The sequence below is a fragment of the Myxine glutinosa genome, chromosome 6 (assembly GCF_964187855.1).
Source record: "Myxine glutinosa chromosome 6, kmMyxGlut1.1, whole genome shotgun sequence".
Classification (NCBI taxonomy): domain Eukaryota; kingdom Metazoa; phylum Chordata; class Myxini; order Myxiniformes; family Myxinidae; genus Myxine; species Myxine glutinosa.
In genome coordinates this window covers 59,917,516-59,942,381 of record NC_136266.1, presented here as the reverse complement: position 1 = coordinate 59,942,381, position 24,866 = coordinate 59,917,516, and the positions used below count along the sequence as shown (strand labels likewise).

The window sequence follows — 24,866 nt, the reverse complement described above, 5'->3', positions numbered from 1 at the left end:
CCGAGCATTCTGCGGTGGATTAAAATTCCCATATACCTGCCACACTGTTCTCATCCCAACCGACTTCTCCACCCCACCCCTCCACCCAATGAAACAGAGTCAAGAGCTCGACATATTTATTTAATGTGTTGGTGCACTGCAGGCATGGTGGGTCAAATGGCTGCCTTCTGCAAAGTTCCTGGTTATTGCTTGTGAAGATGTATTGGCACCCCATCACTGTGGTCAACCTTCACTGAGACCAACAGACAGTCAGGGTGTATTTGTGTGCAGCAGAATTGCATCTGCTTCATATAATGTCAACACGGCACTTCAGTATTTTCTGTGAAGATCGCAGGAGAGGACAACCGGAAAAAACCTACAATTGGTGCAAGTTCCATGGCCCGACGGTATTTACCGACGTTCCCTTCCTGGCTCATCCGATCACAGTAACTGCGTTTGAAAGCTCCCATACAAAAAAGTACCATGTTCAAAAAAAAAAAACATTCAAAAAGTTCTGCAAAAGTACCATGTTTATAAACCCCCCCTCCACCACAATGGGAACAATTTACGTAATCATGGTAACAATGCAGGAAAAGAGGAGTGTTGGTGATACACCCTATCCAGATGAAATGGGTTGGGAAACAAATCTGGATGTAGTAATAGCACTCAAATTCTCCCGAAAACGCAACATGTTTATATAAACAAAAATACAAAAATCTCCATCAAGGTCTTTCCAAAATTACTGATTTCCACACACATATCAAAGAGCCTTAGACCATGGCATTTTGAAACAAACATTTAAACTGTTCACCTTTGTGTAACAGTCCATACTTATGCTAAGTTTGGTTGAATTCCCTTCAGTGGTTCAAAAACGATCACTGGCAGTTGGACTTACAACCCAAAAACAATGCCTCCGGCCTTCAGCTACAGGAGGCACAAAAACTGCTCAATGTTTGTCAAAGCAGAATGAAAAAATAAAATAATAAAAATGTTCACTCCCTTGAGTAATTCTAGCTTTTAGCAACAACATTTATATGCTACATACTTTTGTTATTTAAACATTTATCAAAGAACATGCCCAAATGCTTCAGAAAAAGATTACTTCCACCCCTTCCAACCAAGAAAAGGTAAATTATTTAATTGCCAAAATTGTAATCAAAGATGTGAAAAATCTCATGCAAGCACTTTACTCTGCAGAACATGCTGAGAAACTAGTCAGAAATCCCTCGACGACATCATGGATGTTGCAATCCACATCGGGACGGGACGTATCCACGAGAGTCACCGTAAGCTGGCGATCCCAAGGGTATTTGCTCTTGCCTGCAAGCTCACACACCCAAGCGACCATCGGCTTATTCTCCACCAGGTAGCGAAAGGACGCAGCTACTTGTGCTGGCCAGTGCATGTCCGCAAAACCTGGAAACAAGAAAAGATCAGGAGCATGATGATGAAAGTAGAGAATTGCAGTGACATGTGGTGGACATTAACTTGGACCATTAACTTGGACCGAGCGTACACCTCAAATGGGAAAATCAATAATAATAAAAAAAACAATGCACAATTCATTCCAGGTGGATACAAAAACTTTTCGTCAATTTCATGTAAAATTTAAGTATCCGATACATTAGAATTTAGATAAACTAATCCAAGATTTCAAAAATGGGTGAGAGGAGAAAAAGGTCGATGGCAATGTAGTACGGGAAGTTTAAAACCGTCAATAGTTACAGGATTAGCACCTAGTTATCAAGTTAAGCAGACATCAATCAGCATATCTTTGGTGAAAATGAATATGAAATGATGGCCATAATTACATACTCATACAACTTCCATAATTAATCTAATTTAGGGTAGGGTGAAAAGGTCATTTGCCTAAATAATCATGCAGGTGAAAATAATTTTGCTCCCCATTGTTAGCCCAATTTGTTTTACCTGCGACATGTCATCGGTCGACAAGAGCTTTGCGTTGCTGTTGTTGTTGAGGTCGATTTTTGAAATGTGCACCCATTTGTCGGCCAGCTGCCAGACCACGCCCACAGCTGTCGTTTGACTCCACCCACCATAGTGCTGACAAAATTATATGGCCACTATCTTGTGTCTGGGTTCGAGCACATAAAGCCTATATCGGCCGATTATACACTGTCCGGCTTTGTTGCATCAGATTTCCATTGACTGGGCCGATTATTAAGTAATTAATGTTTGATTAACCAAACCCGTATGTGCCTCCAGGAAAAAAGCATTACAGAATTATTATTTTTTCCCACGTTTCCCAATCAGATAGTTGCCGGATTTTTAAAGCCAATTCCGTTGCTCTTAATGACAAAGTGTCATACGTCGATTGACCATGTACAGGTTTTTATGACCAAAAGGTTTATTACCATGGAGCACGGGAGGGCGGAAACTTGCTAAATGAATACACCTGACATGATTGAGGCCCGATCCTAGATCTAATGTAATCTATGTACCACATAGAGGCTAACATAACCCTTAATGCCGCTCATGTTTGGAGTGAGTGCACTAGTTGCCTGAAGCCAGACCCAACTGTCCCGTGAGACTCGTAATTGATATTGTACCAAACCGTGAAAACCCTCAGATGAATTGTACAATACCAACAACAGAAAGGATGAGGGAGTTGAGTGGGCGGAGGCAAAAAGTATATATTTTGTGTCTCAGGGTGTGATCATAGTGCAGTTATTATTGTTAAATCATGAAGGAATGCAAGTTTGTGAGCATGTTCCAACTTCCAACAAAATGCCAAGAGAACTAGAACGACACTCGGTAGAGAGCATACCTCCGCCAGGCTGAACACTTTACGTTTTGTATCCCACCAACGGGTCGGATTTGGACCTGAACCAAAATTTAACTGGCTTGTTCTCGTCACCTGCCCACCTCATCCATCAAGTTTTCTAACAAGTCATCCACTACTTTGAGATATCATGCAATATCTCATTCATGGTATTATCACTCAAAGGTGAAGAATCACTTTAAAACATTTTTAAAAAAATTCTCGTATCCAGATTCGGATCTTCACCAGAATTGAAAATTCTACCTCATCACAACCCTAACCTGTCCACCAAATTTCGTCCGAATCCGTCCACAACTTTGAAATATCCTGTTCACAGACAAACTGACAAAGACAGGGGTGAAAACATAACCTCCATCCACCTTCGGTGGCAGTAACTAACAGTTTGGTAGTGTAGTGCAATAGACATCATAAGGTCGCATGCCATATCAATAAAATGATAGAACACCCCCTTACCTTCTTGATCCGATAACATTTAACCACCCATGTAGTCATATCCGTGGAAACGATTAAAAATAAGGTTCTGGATGATTTGTTTTAATAATTATTTTCATCATTCTTCTTTCTATTCTCAGTTGTAAGAAAAAAACTATGTTTGGTTGGTAAAAGATGGCCATCGTCCAATGCTTAAAAAATAAATAAATAAATAAAAATAAACTTGATTTCAATTATAGTGTTTCCTATTTATAGTATGTTACTCTAATTTTATAACCTCTGGGTGTTAGCTTAAACCTAAAGGCTTCATGAGTTGTTGTCTCTCTCTATTAGTTGTACTTGTGCTACAGGTGTGTCGTTGGTTGTCATCTCCATATGCATGTTTCAGAAAGTGCAACAGAGCCCCATCACGTCTCAAAGTATCCGCCTCTAAGTGTGAGTGAGCGAGTGATGGAGTGTGAACAAGCAGGCGTGCGTGCATGGTGTGTGCATGTGTCGAGGCTGGGATTCTGTCTTCAAACACAAAATAGACATCTTGATACTGCGCATACATATTCGTTTATTTGCATTAACCGTTACAATCGTTAGCCTGGTGTTGGGCTAGCGGCTCGGGTGCCGGCTTAGGATCCTAGGGATCCTGGGTTCGAATCCCGGTCGATCGCTGAATTAACGCCAGGCGGTTGACGTGACTCAGCCTGTCATTCTTCGGAGGTCGGCTAATTGAGTACCAGTTCACTGGTAATTCCCTGCTTGTCGTAAAAGGCGACAAAAAGGGTTGGCGGCAGGAAGGTGCATCCGGCCGTAAAACATTGCTTCAAAAAGGGGACCGAAAAACAACAACAACCACGGTCCCCGAAAAAGGCCAACCCCCGCTTTGCGGGGAAAAAATGGCCTCTAAATGTGGTTATTTTTAACCGTTACAATCGTGATGTTTGCAGAGGCGGCTGGCAAAAGAACATTACGAATGTATTATTACTCTATAACAAGCTGTTCAAACTACATTCACCACATGTTTGAAGGGATGGGAGAGGGCTATTTGAATCCATGTGTGTGTGGGCGCACGCAAATGTGCAAGTCGCCAACCAAATAAACTAACATAGTGCCCCCAGGTTGGCTTACTATGACATGCACCACAGGGTGTGAAAGGGGTCACCAAGATGAATACTCCAACAAGGCTCAGCATTGTTAAACTTGTTTCAAAGACGATCTCCATACACCTGCATTTTGAAGGGCACATTTAATCCCACCTTGTGGGGGGAAGGAGGGTAGGGGTGGCCACAGCAGATATTTGGCCCAAGTCGTTTTACAACCACTTGGCCAGGACTGACATTCAACTGGAGTAGATTTGGGCAGGGATTTGTTCAGGGTGTTGGCAAAACATCAAGTTTTTGCAAAAGGAGCCATAGGATCTAACATCCACCAGATAATGCTCACCAATGGGCCATCGAGATCAAAGTCCATCTGAGGGACGGCACACGATGATGTAATACCAGTAAAGCACCAATCCATTCAAGCTTATAGTTGGGCAGGGAATCAAACACAGAATAGACAGCTCAAAGGTGAGTAAGTCAAGTAAGGAACCTTTGCACTATCTTGTCAGGCATTCATGCACACATTCTGTTCGAAGGGAAATATTATAGGGCCACATCATCTTCAACTAGAAAATAGAAATCGACAAATGAGTTGATGGATATTCCCCCACCAGCATTGGATGTCAACTTTCTATTACGTTTGATCTCAATTTAAGATCACATTAAAAATTAAACCTCACATTAGATAGAGCGTGCAAGAGGGAAAAGATAAGTAGGAGACTATCAAAACAAATCTTCTAACTCCTCTAGTTAATGGTCCACAAAATGATTTTCAAAGGGCACCTGACTTTTGACCCATTGGAACCTAAAATTGAATCACTTAATCTTTGTATAACAGTCCATACTTCTGACAAGTTTGGTCAACACCACTACAGTGGTTCACAAGTTCTTGCAGTAGCAAGAACGGATAACGGACAGAGCTGGTCCGACAACTCCAAAACAATGCCTCTGGCCTTCAACAACTGTGCAATAGGGGATTTATACGCCAATTGTGGTCGCCATATTTTTATCAATCACATGCGAGGCAATCTACAAACAGTACGATATAGTTGATTATGGTGAGGAAAGATGGGCCTGTTTAAATTTACATGAAAACAAAAACTCCCTCCTTGATCTTCACTGATAATAAATAATGGTGAGTCTCATTCAATCCCGTTTCTCCTGTTTAGATTTACAAAACGCTTGCTATTTTCAATACTTCTTCTTTCAACACTTAAATTTTATTCATATTGCCCCATCAAATAGAATTTCTGATTATACGCTAACTTTGAAGGCATCGCATAGCAAGACGCTCTACTCACAATACATGAGAAAATGAAAAAGCAGCTGATATGTCAACAATTCATTTGCATGGTTTTTAAAGGGGGAAAGTTTATTTTATTTACTTTCTCCAAAACCCTGTTGGTCAAAAAACACGATAGCATTTATCTATTACGTAAGCAAAAATGGTAGAATTTCCATCTTCCCCTCTGCACTGTATTCTCCATATGCAAGGAATGGCAGACTAATGCAATATGGTGCTTCAAGGAGGTGAAGACCCACGTGACCTCAAAAATTTGCCACATGCATACATATAAAAATCTATCTCTAAGATTGGTATTCCCGTGAGGTCTTATATTCTAGTACACATGGTAATTAATTTACAAGGCCCAAACACTGCAGAAAAAGGATATGAAAGATACACCCATTGTCTCACTGTGGATACCTGTTAAAGTAAGCCATTTACACACCTTCCAAATCAGCCCAGATGGCCTGAAAAGGTAGCTGCAAGAAGCTTTGGTCAAGCTGGCGCAGAAACTTGGTGTCGACCATCGTGTAATGACCATAGTCCAGCTGATACACCATGGCCATATTTGGGGACGCCAGGGACTTCACCAACACACGGTACCAACTTCCACCACGAGTTAAACATGCAACAAAACATGTTTTCAGGTAAGCAACGCAACAATTGCTATTTTCCAAAAGCACATTCAGTTTCTTTAAAAATGCACATAACTACAAAGAAACACCAATTTGATATTATATTTATATATATTTTTTTTTATGAGAAAAACAAGACAGTGTGCACAAGTCAGACTATAACTTGGGTCAGCCATAATTGCAAAAATATTAATGAAATTTAAAACTGAAAATATGACAAAAATAAATAAAGAAATAAATAAAGGGAAAGAAACCCAAGCGACGTCACCCTTGTACAGGCCATGTTCCATGAAGCAAGAGGGGCCAGAGAACAAATTGTGACCAGGAACCTCAGATATAATTTATATACAAGGAAGGTCCAAAAAAAAATGTAGATGTTCAGTTGGTTTGGTAACAGAAGTCTGCCAACCACACTGTACATGGGTCAGGAAGAATAGAACGAGATTCACAACACAGAGTTATTGGTTGCAGAGGTCAGTGGGGGAGTTCACTTTCTCCTGTTCTCTTCTTGATCTATGTGAAATCTATGACAGTGGAAGTAATAGAAGAATCAAAATGCAATTGTCAAGTGTGAAGCTGTTTCAGGAAGCAAGGTGTGGTAACCAGAGTGGAAGTTAGTTTACAGATGCTGAAGAACAGTTTGAATGAAACGGCAAGGAAATACAACATGAAGATGATTGTATACAAGATGAAGATGATTGTATACAAGATGAAGATGAAGGTACCACAACCCAGTCATATGACCCTTAGTCCCACTGGCGTGTTTGGTTAAGCCATGATAGGTAATGACCGAATACATCGCAGACAGACAGACACCAAGTTACGTATTTTAGTACGATAGTTGTGTGCAGTGTAGATACGTAGCTGAGATGTGGACACAGTCAGATGTTTGGTAGCTTTGGAGATGCATGTGAACATAGTCATTTGGATGGAAGGCGAAACAAATTAAGTTCCTACATCTGTCGACAAGAAAAGGACTGGTGAATGTGGCCAGAAGAAGAAAGGAAGAATTGGATTGGAAATCTACGGGAAGATGGATTGATAAAGGATGCAATGCAATCGAAGGTATGGAAGGGAAACACCAAGAGGAAGTAGAACAGTGGGAATGCTGGGTGAGCTGAGGGATAAAGGTTGTTTGTGTAGATGAATAGGAAAGGTGCGAATCGAAGTGCAGAGTCAAAGGAACCAGAACCTGCAAATAGGCAGAATATGGCTGATGCAGTTAAACTTGCACTCAAATGTTCCGAGTCTTTCTCTCCACATGAATTTAACCAATTTATTTGCAAATCTTAGTGGCACAAAGATGAGTTGTTCTCTCTCCTTCAACCCCCCATTCCCCAACAGGGAAGCACAAAACTCCAAGAAGCACACTTACTTGTCACCCAGCATGGCTGCGTACACAAGACTTTCAACGACAGTTTCCTCCAACTGCAAGCATTCTTCGTCTTTGGCATACCTCTTCATCATGTTATCTGTGAGTTTATTGAGATCGCTTAGGCAGCGCCATGGTTGGAGGGCAAACAAGCCAGGGTGGCAAGCGATTGAAACGAACACATCCATCCGCTTTCCACGCTCTGGGAGCTGCTGAGGAGGAAGGATCTGGCAGGTGATTGGTGAGACCTGTTTTCCCACCTTCATGCCAATGTTCGCACAATGAGCAGCCAGCATCTTGTTTACACTATGGGAGCAATCATCAAAGTTCATGGAAGTAAAGAGGTGGATGTGGACGAGCTGAGGTTTGTCCTGCACACTTGCAACCTGTGCAAAGGGAGAAACAGTCGATACCAAACGGTTCATAAACGGTTAACGGTTATTTTGATACCTCGCACAAGCCATCATGCAAGAGAAAGAAGGTAACACATTTCTGTCCTGTCATTACCTTCGCAAAAGCGGAAGGTTATGTTTTGATCGCTGTGTATTTATTTGTATGTCTGTGTGTGTGTGTGTGTATGTTATTCGCATAACTCAAAAAGTATTCAACCGAATTGCATGAAATTTGGTGGGATGATTGGTTATTATACGGGACACATTTGATTAGATTTTGGGAGCAATCGGGTCAAAGGTCAAGGTCAAGGTCACGAAAAGGTCAAAATCGTATTTTTACCATAGCGCGGTCAATGTTTATCCAATTGGCATGCAACTAATGCCAAAATGTTCAGAATTCAATGCCCGATCTTGTGATATACGACATGACCCAGTGAAGACATTACCCTTGTTAGCGGTTGGGGGTCAAAGGTCAGGGGGGTCACGACCTTGCAAAATGTGCGTTTTTTGTCATAACTCGGTCAATTCTTATCCGATTTGCATGAAATCAGCACCAAACTGTTCACTGTTCTGTTCCCTACACTCCCATGCCAAGTACAGAACAGTAGCTGCGGCGAAGGTATGCGCTCTACCGAGTGCCCGTTCTAGTTCCATATCTGTGTTGAGTGAATGAGTTAAGATAACCGAGTTTAAGCCAAACAAGTTATTGTGGGCATTATTGTAGTGTATAAAATAATTAGTGTAATTCACGTCTTTCTCTTCCCTTGTTCTCCCAACGCTTTCATTATATAATCAAAACGTGTTTTTAACTCACCTGGAACGAAGTTCAGGGGCGCTTATGTGATGGCACGTTGTCGGTCCGTCAATCCATCAACACTTGAAACTTTTCCTAAACTGCTGAATGGATTGCTACTAAATTTGGCACAAATTATATTTGTTGTGTTGTGACTAAAGTTTGTTCACGGCATAAAAACAAAACAAAAAAAAACACGGGGTGTGAGGGGTTTACCGGGGGTCAATGTGGATCCAGGTTTGACCCCCCAAAATAGGAATTTGCTGTTTCCTCTGAAACTACAAACACTATTGTGATGAAACTTGACAACATTCACCACCCGTGAAGTACCAAAGTATGCTCACGGCATGAATTTTTTTTGCCCCTTTAGGGTTCTACGGGAGTAGGGGGGGCGTGGGGGGGGGGTTGCCCCCCAACCTAAATAGAGATTTGCTTTCTTCTCAGAAACTACACACGCAATTTCGATAAGACTTCGCCACAACTTTAATCACCCATGATGTGCCAATGTTTTTAGAAATTATTATGAAAGGCATTAGAAAAATTGCGGTCTTCGGAGGTATATGGGGTTGGGGGAGGAGGGGTTGACCCCCCAAAATCGGTATTTTTTTGTTTGAAGTTATGATTATGTTAGTACGATTCTACATGCTGCCCTGTCTTCCAGCAACCATTGAAATTGGTTTAAAATACCCTTAGTCGGTGCAGTATACTGTTTATTCCACCAGGTGAGCGCCAGGGGTATTGCCTCTGTTTTTGTATGCATCGTCGAGGCTCATGGAATAGCGAGTACACAACCATTTATGAGTTGAGGGTTGTTCTCACCATTTGTGAGCTGGATGTGTGCAGTTCATATATTTGGCATTACAACTCTGGCACGCATTCAGCACGTGACTATTGGAAGTTTGACACCAACCCTATTAGGACGCCATCAATAGGTTAAATCGCCCAGCCCATCTTATTCCACGGACGACTAGTTATTGCGACAGATCCTCATTGGTTTTATGTATGCCAAAAACCGAAGCAAAGACCGACTCATCTATACATGTACGTATTTCAGTCATGTCACTGTAAACAAACGGCAAAGTAAGATTAGTATAAGAAGCAGCAATAATGATCTTTTTCTTTGCAGCTATAATAAGATGCAGCACAACCTTCAGAATGTAATATTTGTTCAGCAACGTTTTCCATAAGAACTCCAGGGCATTCACGTTCTGCACATCCAGGCTCGACTCTGTGTTTACGAGGCGGCACTTGAGTACCTGTGCACAGTAAACAACACCACACTAGATTTCTTTTCTTTTTTAACATAGTTTATCAAGTGTCATCTGAAAGCCAAAATTCATGAACAAAGAATAATGTAGGTACTTCTCAACACAAAGATCTTGTAAAAAGCTTGTGAAGCACATTTGCTCATTTTTTAAGAAAAGACAGAACCGGTCAGTTTCGGTTTAGGAAGGTAAATTTAACACCATCAAAGACCAGTTGAGAGAGGAAGCTGAAATGTAAACGTGTTACTTCATCACAAAGTAACATGACAAAATTCATTAAAATCCGACAGGTGAAAACATCATGACATAGACCAGCCATGATGGGGATACAACAAACAACAACAGGCATTTTAAGGCCATTTTCCCTGCAAGAGCGGGAGTTAGCCTTGCGGTCCCCATGACAATCTCCTCCATTTTGCCCTATTTTCTGCATCTCCCCTTGTTAACCCCCTTGCCCGCATTTCTTCTTCGACCATCTTTAGCCAAGCGTTTCTCGGTCTTCCCTGTCCTCTACTTCCTTCTACATTCATTTCCATCACTCTTCTCAACCAGTCACTTTCATCCTTCCTCAACACATGACCAAACCATCTCAAACTGTTTCTCTTCACAGCATCCATCACAGGCTCCATTCCCATCATCTTTCGCAATTCATCATTTGTCTTCCTCTCTCTCAACGATACTCCGCACATCCACCGAATCATTCGCATTTCCACCCTTTCCACCCTTCGTTGCTGCTCTACGTTCATTGCCCATGTCTCGCTCCCATAAATCATAACACTTCTCACATGCAGCATACACCTTTCCCTTCAGCTTCAACGCCCCTCCCCTCCTCATCAGCACGCCACTCAGTTCCCGAAACTTCTTCCATTGCACATCTCACTCTAGCAACCGTTGCCGAGTCTGATCCACCTTCTCCATTCAGCATGTCTCCGAGGTAGCAAAATGTTTTCACACCTTCCAGCTTCACACCGCCTCCAAGATCCAACTCAACATTTCCTCCATCTGCAGCTCCCTCTGTGCACACCTTACATTTGAATGTAGCTGCCACACTGGTTAATGACCCTCTCAAACCACTACATTTTTGATGAACCCACTCAGCGCACATTGTACATTGAATGGAATTCACTCCGACACCCTTCCTGCACACAGCACACGGCCACTTCCCAGTTCTTTCCACCTCACCACATGCTTTACCACTTGCCATCACCTTCGTTTTTCCGATATTCACATTCAGACCTTTTGTCTCCATACATTCCTTCCACTTGTTCATCTTCTCCTTCAGTCCATCCATACTTTCTGCAATCAACACCAGATCATCTGCATACAACAACTCCCACGGTAAACCCTCCTTTACGTTCCGAGCCAGCACCAGCCAGTACGTCCTTACAGCTGTGCGTGCTCTTTTGTACATTGCCCTCACTACTCTGATCAACCATTCCTCCACTCCTAACTTCCTCAATGTCCATGTCACTACTTCACGTGGAACCCTATCGAATGCTTTCTCCAGATCAACAAACCCAAGAAACAACTTCTTCCTCTTCTCCATGTACTTCTCCTGCAACTGCCTCACAATAAAAAGCATGTCTGTCGTTCCCCTTCCTGGCATAAATCCAAACTGCATTTCGTCAATCTTCACTTTCTTCCTTATCCTCCTCTCCAACACCCTTTCCAATACCTTCATTCCATGTTCCAATAACTTTATCGCTCGATACGAGCCACAGTCCAGAGGGTCACCTTTCCCCTTGTTTAGCGGGACGAGGGTACTCAGTTCCCAATCGACTGGAATGCGGCCTTCTTTCACCACCAGATTGCAGATCTCTGTCATTCTCTTAACACCCCAATTTCCCGCTGCCTTCAACATATCTCCCACAACTCCCGTCGGCCCTCCCGCTTTTCTACTCTTCATTGCTTTTATCGCTTCCTCAATCTCTGCCGGTTATCTCTCTTATCAATCTCTGTCGGTCTCTGCCGGTTATCTTCTCTGCCGGTCCTAAAACTGGGTTACTCTCTATGTTGCCATCCCATTCATTCTCTGCATTCAACAGTATTTCCATATATCTCTTCCATCTTCCTTTAATTCCATCTGGGTCCACAACGATTTGTCCCACTTCATCCTTCAGTCATGATGTCAGTTGTTCAGATGTTCAGTTGTCAGATGTTCAGTCCCACCAGTCATGATGGGGATAAACTAAATAAATCTGGAAGTCCTTTCTCTTCTATAGTCACACCGTTTACTTTCCATTGAAGGCAGACAAAGCCACTCGAAGCATTCTTGGATGTAAATAGCAATGCTTAATTATTTCAAACACCAAGTATATTTTTTTTCCTGAAATAAGGCCGAGAAAAATATATTTCCAGTCTCTGGTCGGCGCGCGCATCGATTTTGACCCTGCGCGTCAATAATGTGTTTTTTCAAATTTGGTATCGACGTTCGCGCACGGTTCTCCCCTACAAAACTGCGTTTAGTTTGTCCAAATCCAACCAGCCGTTCCAAAGATATGAGTAGTTTTGTGTGCCGTGATGTCATGAATCCAATAGGGAAGTTGCATGTGATGTCATCGTCTTAGTCACGTGACCGCTTGGGTGGCAAAACATTGCTTCTGCCACCATACGTCATGGCGGCAATTTGAAACTCGTCTCGCATATAAATTGCCCCCTACACGATGGTAAAGAGTTGTTGTGCTGTCGGATGTACAGCCCGATTTCATCCGGACGACGCTAAAACGCTAAAACGGTTTCATAGCTGCCTTGACTGCAGCTCTCAGGTGAGAATATGGCTCATGAGGTTGTTACCTTCGCTCGCGAAGTGAAAAGCAGGATTAGGCATTTGGTTACGTACATGTGGAGTGTGTATGGCGTACGTGTGGAGTGTGTGTGGTGTACGTGTGGCGTACTTGTGGAGTGTGTGTGGCGTACTTGTGGCGTATGTGTGGACTGTGGAGTGTGTGTGACGTACGTGTGGCGTACGTGTGGAGTGTGTGTTGCGTACTTGTGGCGTACTTGTGGAGTGTGTGTGGCGTACTTGGTTTTTTTTTTGGTTTTATTTGTATACTGAATCGAGGCTCGTGAAAGAGCTAACATTTACTTCACAAACAAATCAACCAGACAAAGAAAATATATAAAAAGAGGGAGTGGCGTACGTGTGGAGTGTGTGTGGACCGTGGAGTGCGTGTGGCGTACCTGTGGGTCCACACGGGTCCACAGGCAGATGACACAGCCTCGGTTTCTCGCAATACCGCGAAAACGCCTCAACAGGCAAGCTACGGGCGTAAACTGACAGGTCCGTCTGACGAAACGACAGCTTTTCCGCCATGTTGTTTATGCCACCCAAGATGGCGGCCGGAACCGGTTGCCATGGACGACGCCCACGCGATGCAAGGCCTCTATCGGCTGGATATTGTCATTTATTGAAACGAAGACGTTCTTTGTCGGGTTCGTGTGAAGCAACCAGAAGGCCTAGAGAGCTGTGGGTGGTCTCGTTAGTTAGGCCTGGATCCTATCTCGTTTGTCATGAAGTAGTAAGTGTCTGTGATAATCTGGTGGACAGGGAGAAGAGATCGTGGGAGACCTTCCGCCTGTTAGACCACTTGCGCATGCGCAGTGTTGACGCGATCGACGCATTGGAATGTTTAACGGTACGGCGAGGCGATCTCGAGATCGAAATGGCAGTCTATAATATGCTTGAAGAACTTAATAATTTTCAGAATAAATACATTTTAAAATAACTTAAGCTTGTGTTCATTATTTACAAAAAAAAAGGCCTACAAGTCCCATTGGCTGTCTTTAATTTCTCTCTGGATGGCGCCACAGCAGATGACAAGGACCGCAAGGCATGAGGACACAAAAAACACCTCTATATGTGCAATCCATGCTTTTCAAAAAAAAAAAAAAAAAAAGCCGCATCGCCACATCAATTCTGGAACTTTGGTCTGACCAGAGACCAGCAATATATTTTTTTCGGCCTAAAGGTTGAATTTTTTTTTTTCAGACCTTACACACTTGCAGGCTCACAGGTGAGCAAGAAAAATGATAGTACTACTTTTACCTTCATGGAAGAATAAGAGAAAGTGGTGCATGCTGGATAATGTTTTGAGAACAATAATACAACAAGAAGAAAAAGACATGAAATGTCACAGCCCCAACCGTAATTTTAGTAATTTTGCTGTACGGAGTTAAAGGCTGTCAGTCGGCCATCTTTGGTTGGATGACAAAACAAAGTCTTCTGCATATGTATACTCATGTATTGTCTTTGTGCCAAAACTGAAGAAAATTGGTCCATGCATGTCTGAGAAATGGATGGGGATACGTTTAAATAACAAAATGGCTGCCAGTCAGCCATCTTCGATCTGATTTAAAAAAAATGCCGTGCATATGTAGGCCCATCATTCGTTATAGGTGTGGCAAATTTGAACAAGATCGGTAAATGCATGTCTGAGAAATGATTGAGGACGTGGTCAACATCGGGTTGTTGTTTTTTACAACTAAAATAGCCACCAGTTGGCCATCTTTGATCATATCGTGAGAAAAAAAATGTGCATATGTATACTGTCATGTATTGTCTTTGAGCCAAGGATGAACAAAATCAATCCATACATCTCCGAGATATGGTTTCAGACGCACGGATGGACGTTGAGGTCGAGACCGTCCATCCAACGGGGGCTAATAATCAGATGTTTCAGTTGAGTAGATGGAGAAGTGGAGTGAGGGGAAGGGCAGGTTGGGGGGTTGGGGGGGAGGGAGGGAGGCACATGCACCACATGCAAATAATGCACCCACATGCAAATAAGACATGTGCCAAAATCATGTTAAAAGTGGTTAAGTAGGGAGGGGGTTAGAGGATGAAGTAAATTGGCTGAAGGTGGATGACAGGGTTGTAAGCAGATGGTGACCTGTGGGGTTAGGTGGCCTGCCTGAGAATGTGAAAAATCAAAATAACCTCAACTTTCATTCCAACCCATTTCAAACCTGCCCTGAAAAGCCATTGGCCGAATGGGCATTGTGGTGAAACAGGTGACTACCAAATGAAATAATAGTGCTTGCCAAACGATGGCTAAAGATCATTTGGCAAGTATAGATATTGGAAAAGGATGATCAAAAATGCTTGCATAAATAATTAACCTTTCAAACATCGGGATTGAACCAATACCTGAATTGGAATGGAGGCAAAATCCCGAAGAAAAATTGCTGGAACTTCATACAAAGCAGAGTAGTCACAAGTTATTGTCTTGCCTACATCCAACAGCAGAACAGAAACCACCGAGTCTCGAATATTGCTCACCTGCACAAAAGCACAATATAACAAAAAAAAACAACTTAGAGTTAAACAATACTGTAAAAATAAACTAGAGAGGTTCCAGGGAGCCTGAAGTCAACTGGTCTATATCAATATGTTTAGAACATGCATAATCGAACCACAAACTATACACAAAGAATTAAGTTAAGCACCCCCCCCCCCGTTTTTTTACAACCTCGCACATTACAAGTTTGTTGTCGTCAAAACAGTGTAATATACCCATGATATTGCTATATTTTCTGGAGAAGTGATATTATGGTCACATAAAAACATAACAATCATGCCGTTTTCAATATTTTATTCTGAATAATTTAAGGTGAAATTTTTTGGGAATTTTAGGCATATTTTCACCTCAATTTAAGTATGGAGCTATAGGTCCATCACGGACAGTGTGGATGACGTTTATGTTTTCTAACGTACAGTCATTGTTCTGAGAAGACCTCTAGCGATCTTTGCGTCAATAACGTGTGTAGGACCCACGTGATCGGATCACTGACTCAACCCTACGTCTCATAGACCCTGTAAGCCGTCGTATGCGTTGCTGTGGCAGGTTGTTCCATTCCCGATGTAATGCACGTTCCAATTCATCCAGATTGGCTATTGGAGGGACCATCTTCGCAATTTGTCGTCCCAACATGTCCCAAACGTGCTCGAGGGGGTTCAGGTCAGGACTGTACGCAGGCCAGGGGATGGTTGTCACAGCACCTTGCTCCAGCAAGGCTCGGACGCGTCTCGCACGGTGAGGCCTGGCGTTGTTCGGAAATCCTGAATACCACCGTAATCCCGCACTTCGATGACCACACCCTCGCCAGCAGACCCATCTTCATGGATGACAACGCCAGGCCTCACCGTGCGAGATGCGTCCGAGCCTTGCTGGAGCAAGGTGCTGTGACAACCATCCCCTGGCCTGCGTACAGTCCTGACCTGAACCCCCTCGAGCACGTTTGGGACATGTTGGGACGACAAATTGCGAAGATGGTCCCTCCAATAGCCAATCTGGATGAATTGGAATGTGCATTACATCGGGAATGGAACAACCTGCCACAGCAACGCATACGACGGCTTACAGGGTCTATGAGACGTAGGGTTGAGTCAGTGATCCGATCACGTGGGTCCTACACACGTTATTGACGCAAAGATCGCTAGAGGTCTTCTCAGAACAATGACTGTACGTTAGAAAACATAAACGTCATCCACACTGTCCGTGATGGACCTATAGCTCCATACTTAAATTGAGGTGAAAATATGCCTAAAATTCCCAAAAAATTTCACCTTAAATTATTCAGAATAAAATATTGAAAACGGCATGATTGTTATGTTTTTATGTGACCATAATATCACTTCTCCAGAAAATGTAGCAATATCATGGGTATATTACACTGTTTTGACGACAACAAACTTGTAATGTGCGAGGTTGTAAAAAAACGGGGGGGGGGGGGTGCTTAACTTAATTCTTTGTGTATATATAGATTATATGTGCTAAAATATATGACAAAAATTGATTTTTCAATATGGCCGCCGTGCCGCGCCCATTTTTGGGCGTGCAACGCCCAAATGCAATCTCAAACTAGTTTATGTCTTAAAGATGCTGCATAACAAGTTTCATCAAATTTCATCAATATTTGTGACTTTTAGAGCGGAGACGTCGAATTGTTTACAGACGACAGACGACAGACACGGACGGTGTCGACAAAAACTCAGCTGGACATAGTCCAGTTGAGTTTAAAATATTCAAGATTTAACAAACATGAAAAAGGAGAGGGTGAGAGGAAGACATAACTGGCAACGCATTTTTTTGTGTAGGCCACAGCCCTCGTGTTTGTAAAAGGGAACGCATATTTAAGGCAGTAATAGGGAAGGAATGGGAAGAGGGGGAGTGGGCAGGAGCAGCATACTCTACCAACCTCCACTCTTTTCCACTGGTCCCTCCATTTAAACAGGCAGCGTTGACCATTATAAGGCAATGTTACAGTAAACAAAGTTTCGCTCTGCAAACCAGAAAGGGTGGGGGAGGAGAATCAAGCAATGAGGAAATATAGGTTTGGTTAACGCTCATAATACCATTTTACATTTGAAAAACATTCCCGTTCGTTTCCATCATATTACATTCCCAATGGATGGTATCACCTGACATCAGAACTAATGGCCCTGTGCCCAGAATGATGCTGAGCTATTGTCTGTAATCAATCTGCTTAGTTATGAGCTTTACACCTGTAGCATTCTATTCTATAGTTATATCGATTGCTTTAGGGATTCCTACTTTATTTCTCTGCAAGATCGAGGCTCGTGGAGAAAGTACCGAAGTTTATGAACTGACAGTAGGGCAGTTGAGTAACTCTTGATCGATTTTGATATACCATTCGCTACAAAGAGCGTTGGTGCAGCCAAAGCAGTTTTTTGGCAAGGGTTATGCTGGGTGGTTCTCCCCATTGCCTTCTCAGCATCGTTTTTCCATGCTGTATCCTTTTAAATGCTGAGTGGGAAGAAAGCAGTGCATACCCTTTTTTTCTTTAAAAAAAAATTACGTCTTTGGTACGACAACCAGGATTTGAACTACTGACAGACTCGGAGCAGATGCTCTAACCAATTCACTACCGAGCCTGAGCCGCTATTAGGACAAAACGCAGGAACAGGTGTGAAGGTGGGGGGAAAGGGGTAAGCGTGGAAATTGGAGAGAAAAATGGGGAATAACATGAGATGAGGGTACACCACCTGCTTGAAACCCTTTAGGAAAGAGTGGGAAAGAATAGCCTAATAGCCTCTGGAAGGCAGTTGCATAGAAGAGAAGGGAGGAACCAAGTGGAGTTGAGGCGTGCAGGCTTTTGAAAGTTTAACCAGGATATGGGTACCATAAGAACACGGGCATCCTGGAGTTGTTTGTGGGGAGGAATGGAGGGTTGAGAAAGCAGGGGAAGTTTACCAATAGAAGAGGGGGTACGAGGTCCCCAACCTGCACCTGTGTGGAACAACTACCAAGCTTACATAAAGTTATTTTGAAATCATAAACATGATTGTGCAATAATGAATGACCTTTTTCCCCACCTGGGAAAAAAATTGCAAATACAAAGCACAGCCCCAGCAATAAAATGCTTGAATGAATGAATGATCGTTTTAAGGCCATTTTCCCCGCTAGAGAAGGGTTAGCCTTGCAGGCCCCATGACAATCATGGTTCCCTGTTTGAGGCAATGTTTTTATGGCCGGATGCCCTTCCTGGCGCCAACCCTTAGTCGCCTCTTACGATGCACAGAGATACGGTGTACCCATTCTAAACCGGGGTACACCAGCAATAAAATGCTTATGCAATAGTAATTGCCCATGCATTGGGAAGCACATCTGGTGAATAATCGTGATATTGAGTTTAACACTTGCGCTTTAATAAATCTATACGAGAATTGACCAATCAAAATCCGAGGACAGTTAAAAGATAAAGTTGAATTCTCACTTGGTCGTCAAAGTATTGAACAATGCGCTCCAGCAATTCAGAGAGGACTGCATTGGTCAAGTGCTTAAGCAAGCAGAAGATGGTCCCATCAGACTCGATGTGCGTTACTTGGACGTCCCTGTATACACCACCTTCCTGCCAGGCAGATGTTAATAAAAAAAACATGACATGCTGCCAAACGGCTGCACTGAAATGAAAACTCATAAATGCATTGGGGTAAAGATAAAAGTATTCTGCACAGTGGAACATGACTGCACGAATTATTATCAATTACACTGAATAAAAAAACACCTTGGAAAGAAAAACAAACAGATGCAGCAGCATAATCACCAAATCCCAGAAAATGTGCTAAGTTACCAGTTTCACTTGTTCAAACGTTTCTGTTAAATTCTGCCATTCAAAAATACCAGGCAAGAACATATTCATTATTCAAACGTGCATCGTTTAATCCTACAACTGCCTTGGCATGCAAATGAAGATGTACTGGCCCAGATATCTGAAACTCTATAACCCTTAACGTAAGAATCTCCCTATGAAATACTACATTTAAATCTAGATTGGAGAAATATCTTGTGAAAGTAGTGTTCGTGATGTTTGAAGTGTTTATTGCACAATAAGGTCTCACACAGCTTTTGTTCATTTTGTTACGTATAATATTGCTGACTCGTCTCATACAAAAGACTCCGATTTCCATTTCTGCAGTTCAAACATATTCCGTGCATACATCATTTATAGTTGCAATATATGGTGTATTTTCTTAACTTGTAATTACCTGCCAGAAAATAATGACTGATAATGTGATACCAGCACACTGAAAACATTGCTTCACCTGGCTAAACCATTTTCATCACTTTGGCCCGGTTGCATAAACCATCCTTAAGGACAGATTTGAGGGTTTACTTAAGCAGGGGTCAAGCATTTTTTTTTGTGATCCACCAGCCCGACGATATATTATTCGCTGGTGAATCAAACTTCATAAAAATCAATATCCACGTTTAAATTACTATTCCTCACGACACCTGGAGATCAAATTTCAGTGCTTTTCATCCCAACAACCTCGCAATTCGTAATCACAGAACACTCCCGTCAGCTATTCAATCATCTACCTACTAACAGCAAAATAATACTTGGACAATTTTAATGTTTGCTGAAGAAAAATTGATTTGATAATTTTGTTATTACAAGCGTTACGCCTAGGTCCCCTGTCGGTGAAGTGATGAGTTCACAAAGTGAAAGACGCAAGGTGGCCATCTTGGATTTTGACGTGGCGACCCAATTTTCAATAGCGTTCTTCCTTATGCCTAGATACACCCACACACCAGATTAGAAGTTGGTACTTCGCTTATTTTGCAAGATATTCCGCTCACAAGGTTCAGACATACATGGCGGTGGCCATCTTGGATTTTGACGTGGGTTGCACCCACACCAAATTCGAATGCGGTCCTTCGCTTACACACACACACACACACACACACACACACACACACACACACACACACACACACACACACACACACACACACACACACACACACACACACACACACTACGGTCAACAAGAAAGTGTTGGATCATGCGAGCACGATGAGGCCGTGCATTGTCATCTTGGAAGACAAAGTTTCCTCGAAAGGCTGCAAGAGCAAATGGAAGCAATGTTTCTTCCAGAATGGCTCTGTACTTGAACTGGTTCAGGTTTCCATTCAGAACAACCAGGTCAGTTTTGCCCCCTGCATGAAAAGCAGCCCAAACGGTCACCCCACCACCTCCAGCTTGGACTCTTGGCACTATACAATCTTTGTTGTAGGCTTCATGCACTTGTCTGCGCACTCGGACATGGCCATCTTGACGATAGACCAGAAATCTAGACTCGTCACTGAAGATCACGTGATTCCAGTGTCCTGACTGCCATTGACGGTGCTCTCTGGCCCACTGCAATCGGCGCTGGCGGTAGTCTGGTCGGGCGTGGCTTTCTCAGGGGACGCCTGGCACGATAGCCTGCTTGAACCAGTCATTGGTTGACTAGCCTTCTGGATACAGGCACATTTGTCAGTTGCTGCCACTCAGCCCTAAGCCGATTAGCTGACTTGGTACGGCCATTGCGGACTAACCGGTGCAGCTGGCGATCATCCCTCCTTGTGGTTCTGCGGGGACATCCTGGCCTCGGTATTGTAGTGACACCCCTCTGAGCATTTCGTTTCAGGATCTTTGACACCTGACCTTGAGTGATGCCATACTTCCGAGCAATAGCACGCTGTTTCATGCCGTAATTTCGTAAAGCCTCCACTCCATGACAAACAGCGTTGTCGAGTTGACGGACCATCTCCAGAGGAAGCGGCAATAACTTTTGGAGACGTGCAGCAGTTGTTTTCCACTAATACAGAACGCAACAACCCTTGTATACCCGACTGTGAAGCCAATCATCAAATGCACCTGTCCATACATTTTGCCACGCCACCTGTGATATAATCCTGTTGTTGACTTCTTGCTGCGACAGACAATCAGTGACATGGTTATTTTAACAAATAAATCACCAAAGTGGCGATATATATATATACACACATACACCTTCCAAAGGCGGGAACAGGCAATAAAAAGGGTATTCCTCCAGATTTTTTTTGCAGTCAAGTGAAGTCTAAATCGATGTGGGCAAAGTGAATATGAAAATAACAAGGAGTCCTCTTACTCATAATACAATTGAGGGTACTGAAGCGTTATTCGTAATACCCTCGTCCACCATCACCCAAAGGGGCGATATGATACGTGGTAAATGTTGACAGATATGTGCATCACCCTACCTTTGGAACTTCTGGCGAAGGGATAAAATGAAGTCACTACAACCTTTGCTGTATGACCCGCAGTCCGCTTGTCAAGTTTAGTTGCTTGGGATTGCACAAGTGACAACCAAATAGATGGACAATCCTGCACGTGGCCACACAGGCCACCAAGAACCAGGCTTTGGGGGCCAAACTGAGTTTTTGGTGGCATTTGACACCTGGGCCACTGCTTATTTCGAACCCTGTTAAGTATTTCTTTCACACTTCCTTTAATGACATCCTCAAGTTGACGATGGTTGCATATACAAATATGCTTAGGTTTTTTCCTTAAAGTTGAGGGAGCTACCCCCCACCCACCTTTCATCAGCTTTTCTCCACCAATTTGAAGCAGGCTTTCATAAGTCACCCGGGTATTATACATTGTAAGAGGTTGATTCAGCTGAAACCCATTTGCATACACGTACCGAACGACCATGATTGTGGCTCGACACACTTTATGGGTTAAGGAAAGATTTCCCTTTAGGAAGATTTTTTTTACCCCTTAGCTAAGGATTTCCTCAAGTGCTGTTGCATAAACAACCCTTTCGAAATCCCCAGCTGAGGATTTTTCTAAAGTTAAGGAAATCCTCAGGATCCGTTGCTATGCTGTTGCTATGCGCTTCGTCCAAAAGCAAGAATAAGTCATGAACACGTGATTTCAAATAGCGCTTGTTATATTGCTACATACACCCTTGTTATATCCTGCATGGGAAACCTGTGATTTTAAATAGCGCTTGGTATATTCTGCATGACCCTGGTGTTGGGCTAGCGGCTAGGGTGCCGGCTTAGGATCCTAGGATCCTGGGCTCGAATCCCGGTCGATCGCTGAATTAACGCCAGGGGGGTTGACTCAGCCTGTCATCCTTCCGAGGTCGGCTAATTGAGTACCAGTTCACTGGTAATTCCCTGTTTGTCATTAAAGGCGGCAAAAAGGGTTGGCGTCAGGAAGGGCATCCGGCCGTAAAACATTGCTTCAAAAAGGGGACCAAAAAACAACAACAACCACGGTTCCCGAAAAAGGCCAACCCCCGCTTTGCGGGGAAAAATGGCCTCTAAAGGTGGTTTTTGGTATATTCTGCATGGAGAACACATTATTTTAAATAGCGCTTGTTATATTCTGCATGGAGAACACTTTATTTTAAATAGCGCTTGTTATATTCTGCATGGAGAACACATTATTTTAAATAGCGATTGTAATATTCTGCATGGAGAACAGATTATTTTAAATAGCGATTGTTATATTCTGCATGGAGAACACATTATTTTAAATAGCGCTTGTTATTTTCTGCATGGAGAACACATTATTTTAAATAGCGATTGTTATATTCTGCATGGAGAACACATTATTTTAAATAGCGATTGTTATATTCTGCATGGAGAACACATTATTTTAAAAAGCGATTGTTATATTCTGCATGGAGAACACATTATTTTAAATAGCGATTGTTATATTCTGCATGGAGAACACATTATTTTAAATAGCGATTGTTATATTCTGCATGGAGAACACATTATTTTAAATAGCGATTGTTATATTCTGCATGGAGAACACATTCTTTTAAATAGCGATTGTTATATTCTGCATGGAGAACACATTCTTTTAAATAGCGATTGTTATATTCTGCATGGAGAACACATTCTTTTAAATAGCGCTTGTTATATTGCTACATACAATTGTTATATTGCCACCTAAACGGTGGTTGGTATATTGCTACATACACCCTTGGTATATTCTGCATGGGGAACATGTGATTTTAAGTGATGCTTGTTAGATTGCTATCCACCCTTGTTATATTCTGCATGGAGAACACGTGATTTTAAGTGATGCTTGTTTTTTTGCGACACACACGCTTATTATATCCTGCATGGGGAACATGTGATTTTAAATGGCGCTTGTTATATTGCTACATACACCCTTGTTATATTGCTACATACACCCTTGTTATATTGCTACATACACGCTTGTTATATCCTGCATGGGGAACATGTGATTTTAAATAGCGCTTGTTATATTGCTACATACACCCTTGTTATATTCTGCATGGGGAACATGTGATTTTAAGTGATGTTTGTTATATTGCTACATACACCCTTGTTATATTCTGCATGGGGAACATGTGATTTTAAGTGATGTTTGTTATATTGCCACATACACCCTTGTTATATTCTACATGGAGAACACGTGATTTTCAGTGATGCTTGTTACATGCTTGCTGCATGGGGAACACACATGCTTGTGGATGAAGGGGGAATAACATGGTTCTTATGTAAAATTTATTCGATTCTCATTCACCATTTGATTGCAAATGTGTGCAGTAAATGTTTGGAAACCTTTAGAGGAGAATAGTGAAAGTGTGACGTTATAAAAGTGAAACACGAGTGTGAAACTACAAGCAAAATATTCTGGATGTCATAAAAGTGAAAGTTGCGGAAATAATGTACATCAGTCTCTGGCGTCGCCGTGACAATTGTCGTCTTTATTGACCAATTCCATTGAAGATTGTCTTTTGGAAACGCAAAGGTTCGTGGTTAAGGGTGGGGAGGGGGGTGTGGGGTTCATCATGTGCTTATGCTTCTTCAGACATCCCTTCCCATCTCAAAACTGATTGCTTGCCTGGCACAGCAATGGCTCCTCAGGATTTCCTTAACTTTAAGGAGATCCTTATCCTGAAGGGTTGTTTATGCAACAGCACTTGATGAAATCCTCAGCAAAGGAATTACAGCGTACCTGAAGGGAAATCTTTTATTGAAGTCAAGGGAGTTTTATGCATCCGGGCCTTAATTTTGAAGATTACGTTGCACGCTTACATTGCTACCAGGTTATGGTTAAGCCAAATTTTTGTGTGTTAACTTGAAAATTGGAAAATTTTAAAGTCCTTGATTACCTCTCCTCTATATCCCCACACCTTTGATCAAATTATCCCCAATACCCAGTCCCACGCAAACCTCTGGCTGTGCAGCAAGTAAAGGGTCCTCCAGCTCTTGTAGGCAGGCCAGGTTTATATTGACATCCACCTCATCACTTGTGTCATACAAAATGACCTCTGGTATCTCTGAATGCTTGATGACCTCCATCACCAAAGCCTTGTCCTTTGCAAAGAAATAGAGCTTTGAAAGAACTGCTGCATCGATGCAGAGATTCTCCAAACCTTTGCAAGAATAGGTTTATGGGAAAAGACAAAATGGCAACAGGAAAAAAGTTTAAATTCCTTATGTAAACAATTTATTGTCAAACAAAGATGGCATTGAACCAAAATTGTAACTTTCAAA

General features: G+C 42.4%; 1 protein-coding gene across 1 annotated transcript in view; it reads right to left on the bottom strand.

The window, feature by feature from the left end:
- Positions 1–393: 393 nt before the first annotated feature.
- LOC137429376 (tudor domain-containing protein 7B-like) overlaps positions 394–24,866 on the bottom strand; it is a 69,963-nt gene continuing 45,490 nt past the window's right edge. The window contains exons 9-16 of the mRNA XM_078781021.1: positions 24,543–24,745; positions 18,784–18,918; positions 17,245–17,328; positions 15,194–15,325; positions 9,931–10,038; positions 7,601–7,983; positions 6,036–6,196; positions 394–1,395 (exon numbers count right to left, since the gene is read on the bottom strand). Of these exons, the coding sequence (XP_078637147.1) occupies positions 1,166–1,395; positions 6,036–6,196; positions 7,601–7,983; positions 9,931–10,038; positions 15,194–15,325; positions 17,245–17,328; positions 18,784–18,918; positions 24,543–24,745 (1,436 nt within the window). The 3' untranslated portion in view covers positions 394–1,165. The remainder of the gene's footprint in view (positions 1,396–6,035; positions 6,197–7,600; positions 7,984–9,930; positions 10,039–15,193; positions 15,326–17,244; positions 17,329–18,783; positions 18,919–24,542; positions 24,746–24,866) is intronic.